The following is a 4,445-nucleotide window of genomic DNA, read 5'->3' as shown; positions in this document are numbered from 1 at the left end:
TCCTATTTCTCTCATCTTCGACATTGGGGTTCATATGTGAAGCCTTGTCATCTCTTTTGTTTTATGTAGACTACATAGTCGTTTGTAGTGTTCTTATATGGTTTCACATGAATTGGAACTATGTTTTGTAGCTTGCCCATGCGAAAAAAGTTTAAATGCAAGTTTGTTATTCCCCGTTACAACGTATGGACATATTTGCTATTTAGCACCTATATATGTCATTATGAAAATATTCTAAAAAGTAACTATTCTAAATTACCCATTCATGTGATTATCAAAGCTAACTATAGCTATAATACCCTAGCTAGCTCAATATACCATAGTAGTGGAAACTTTTGGTCTACGTCGCTCGGTTGTGGTTATAATTAATTGTGGTTATAGTTAATGGGCTCTTAATTTACTAGCCGATGATGGACTTGTTAGCTCCATCTTCCAATTACCTTAAATATGAAAGGAAAACAGTAATTCGTTTCCCAGGCATACCATGAACAGACATTATTGCAGAGCGGAGAAAATGATGAATGGTGTTACTATATATGACTACGACGGGCAGCTTTGGAAGAAAGGAACATATTCGCGAGCAACCATATAAGCATCAAAAGCAAAGATAGGGAGCAGGAAAAAGCAAGCGCATTCAGGAAAAAAAACATGTGGAGGAAACCCAACGTACTTGGGCGACAGAATAAAGATGAAACTGCAGGATTGAGCAACACTAACCATCCATAAGGAAACACATTATTCCGAGAGCGGGCAGGCAGCCGTATCGAACTGGTGTCAGTCAGTTAGATCTCCGCCTTACGGTAAAATATTTCTATGCATTTCTGTTTTCTGTTTAGAATTAAGCAGAGATTGCATGATGCTAGTAAGCAGTCATCCCATATGTTGAACACCTTATATGCCTTAGTTTCCATTCCAGTGTGATTAGTTCCTTTGTGTGCTTGTACCAACAACTTGCTCTAATCTTGACATATGGGAATTAAATCAGCTGGCCCATGGCTGGAGGGAATTCCACCATAAACTGCTCCTACGCTGCACCGGAGATTACATGCGATGCCCATATGGTCCTCAATCGACAAGAGCTTGGGAGAGAAGATGTGGCTTATGAACTCACTCCTGCTCATCAGTGCCGTCCTGGCTGGAGTCATAGTCGGGATAGGCATCTACGGCCAGCGCTACAGCCACCACCGCTGCACCAGGTTTATCTTCCTCGGAGCCACGACCCTGTTCTTGCCTGTCATCTCCACTGTTGTCTCCATGGGCGCCGGGAACAGTGCCCTCTTCATACCCAAGCGTGACATGGTCCTGTTTGCAGACTGCCAACCAGGAATAAACTCGGTCCTGGTTGTAATATGGGCATCATGATCAATACCAGTGCAGTAGTTGCTGTCGATGATAGAGAAGGTGGAAACGTAGGTCCTCCATTTCAGCTGCTTGTTCAGGGTGTCTGGACCTTTTACCTTGGTATCAGCTATGTCATTCCCGTCACTGGCGGATTTGACCTAATTATTATCGCCCTTGAAGCCACACCTTTTGCTCTCACGTGTGCCAAAATGGTATTGAAATATTATGCATATGAAAAGGCGCGACAATCCTTCGCTCTCGGACGCAATCCCCATCTTATATTTGGATACATGAAGCAACAATCGTTACAAGAAACAAGTCACGATGGTGAACCAATGGTAGCTGAGGATGCACCTCCCCCGCTGCTGGTTATGGGAGGAGAGAAAAGACACGTGGAGAAGCAGCCTCTTGGGTATGTGTTCAAGGATGACTCATGGACAACTTCGCATAGCAATGGCCCGGTGACTATTGATAGAGTTTGGAGGATGGATAACGTGCTTCCAACATCAACACTGAAACCACAAAAAGACTTATGCTTGTCATTTGCATTGTTCAAGTTGTTGCGGTGCCGATTTGCAAGGTACAAGGTCAGAACTGCTGCCTCCAAGGGCACCTTCAGTTTTTTCTGGAGCTTATTGCTGAAGGATGGCGAACATGATAGGGTCTTTTTGGTCATTTCGGATGAGCTTTCTTTCCTTCATGATTATTATTATTCATCCCTCCCGATCTCCTATTCCAAGTATTGGTTGCCCGTTGCCGGTATCTTGATCTCACTACTGAGCATAGCTTACTGTTGTGCATTGATGATCACAGTAACGCTTGCGGGAGTCCTGCTGTATGATCCATCCGAGCGTGATCAGATTGGGTGCACTGTTTTTTGCATTCGAGACCAACTGATGACCAACACTATGTATAAAGAATATGGGAATTGGTACCTCGAACTGGTACAATAATTTTGCTTTCGGTGTTAGTCATGATGTCTGAGGTGAGGGACATAGCTACCTACATCTACTCCAACTGGACTAAAGTTGCCGTCACCTGCCACCTTGTAAACCATGCCTCTTCGCAGCATTCACTTCTCAAGAAGAAATGGATTGGCCTTCTGCTGCGTTGTCGATGCAAGCTGATGAAGCATTGGGATGAGAAAATAGGTCAGTGCACTATGCTGGAGATTCGCCCGAGAACAACCCTGCCTGTACTTCTCAGGCGTCTCCTCCACTTACCAGACCACGAGAGGAAGGTCAAGGTGCCTGCAGCAGTGAAGGTTTGCATCATGGAAGTTGTAAGAAGCACTAGAAATGGAGACCTTAGCAATGGCACAGCATCTCTCCGCTGCCGGGGCCAAGTTGGTGAAAGGCTCCTCTGGGCTTGCAACAACAAGAGTGCGTCTTATACCATACTGACATGGCACATCGCCACAATAATCCTCGAGGTCAGGTACCCACACCGGCTTGATCAAGAACAAGGTTCTTGTCCAATTCCGAACACGGACTATAAGATCATTGCCACTCACCTATCAAGGTACTCCGCATACCTTGTGACATGGTGCCCTGAGTTACTCCCTGATGATGATGCATGGAGCAAGAGCCTGTACGAGGATGTCAAGAAGGATGTTGAGCATGTACTTGCCGGCTGCACAGCAGGAGACTCACTGACGCCAGAAGCAAATTGCCAACAGCTGATCGAAGTGCTGAATGCAGATGCGAAGCATGAAGTTCTCAAGGAAGGCGCTAGGCTTGGAAAGCAGTTGTTGGCGCTGGTGGTCGAAGGTGAGGATACGGCGTGGAAGTTACTGGCTGAATTTTGGTCGGAGATGATCGTGTATGTCGCGCCATCCGACAACCTCAAAGGTCATTCGGAGGCCATCGCCAGGGGTGGCGAGCTGATAACTCTGGTCTGGGTGTTGCTCTTCAATGCTGGGATCGTCAGTAGGCCAGGTGAGGACGACGGCGTTGCTCCTACTTCTGCTGGCGTGGTTTAGTAGAGTCTCCTATGTTTGGAACTACTGTTTCCTCCTTGTTTCGGATTCTTCATCGTGGTGCGTTGTCTGCAGTTGTTTGTGTATGTTGAGTTCATTTCAAATACCAGAATTTGTGAACTTGTGGCAGCATGTGACTCCATCTTGGTAATCTGATCATCAATTGTAACAAGTCTATTTAGAGGTCCTATAACATTGTCGAGACTCGATATTCAGATGTAATGTTAAATTATTTCTACGTATTGTGATCAATATATGTTTTAATTTGGTATTGTAATGAAGTGCTAGTATATTACACTGTTACTAATTGGAGGCTCCTAAGTCCTCGCGATGCGCTCTAGAAAAATAGATAAATCTTATAAATTCTCACAAAATTAAAATCAGAAACATCCAACCGTCAATCTAGTAGACTCTAATCATAATAGCCATTGGATCTATTATGTTTTCTAAAAAATTAATCACGTCCCTCATTATAATAATGGTATAAAGTAACTCCTAATTTTATATCGAAATTACCCAATGCTAGGTGGGTAATTTATATGGTTGGCATCGTAACGACACATCCAGTTTTTAGTTGTGAGTCCATTGAGCCGGTTATGATGCTTGAACACAACCAGTGGCGGAGGATGGAATAAATTTAGGAGGACGGAATAAATTTAAGGTATGACGAAATCAAAAATTGAAAGTAACCAAAAAGATATCCTTTGCATTATAGTAGCACGAAACAGTGAAGGACGGAATAAATTGCAAGCACGATGATCAAACATTTAGAAGATAATAGCTGCAGGTCAAGGGATGATCAAACATTTAGGAAACAACACACGAAAATGCACAACCACCGATTAACCAAAACGAAAAGGAAATTAAAATGCATGCCTAATGATTTGATTTCAAATAAAAAATGCTAAAAATGAAAATTTGCGATCTGTACCTCTCAATTTAACCTTGCCCTTGCCCTTCAACTCCATTTTAGCCTATGCACTTCTGATTCCCTGCGCTGTACGCTGCTTCTCTTGCCGGCCGGCCGACGGTGCACTTCGGCACCTGCCGACCTCACGCTTGCTGCCTGCACCCGTACGTCCGTCGCACTGTCGCATCTCGCAGGGCGCACCGTCGTAGCGTGACC

At 44.3% G+C, this 4,445-nt stretch overlaps 1 protein-coding gene across 1 annotated transcript; it reads left to right on the top strand.

Annotated features, from left to right (window-relative positions):
* The first annotated feature begins 648 nt into the window (after positions 1–648).
* On the top strand, positions 649–3,537 carry LOC105913678. The gene is made up of 2 exons (XM_012843385.3): positions 649–800; positions 986–3,537. The coding sequence occupies exon 2, from the start codon at positions 2,315–2,317 to the stop codon at positions 3,320–3,322; it is 1,008 nt and encodes a 335-aa protein (XP_012698839.2). The 5' UTR covers positions 649–800; positions 986–2,314; the 3' UTR covers positions 3,323–3,537.
* The last annotated feature ends 908 nt before the right edge of the window (positions 3,538–4,445 follow it).

Source organism: Setaria italica, chromosome II (genome assembly GCF_000263155.2).
Source record: "Setaria italica strain Yugu1 chromosome II, Setaria_italica_v2.0, whole genome shotgun sequence".
Taxonomy (NCBI): Eukaryota; Viridiplantae; Streptophyta; class Magnoliopsida; order Poales; family Poaceae; genus Setaria; species Setaria italica.
This window is presented reverse-complemented; position numbering and strand designations above follow the sequence as displayed.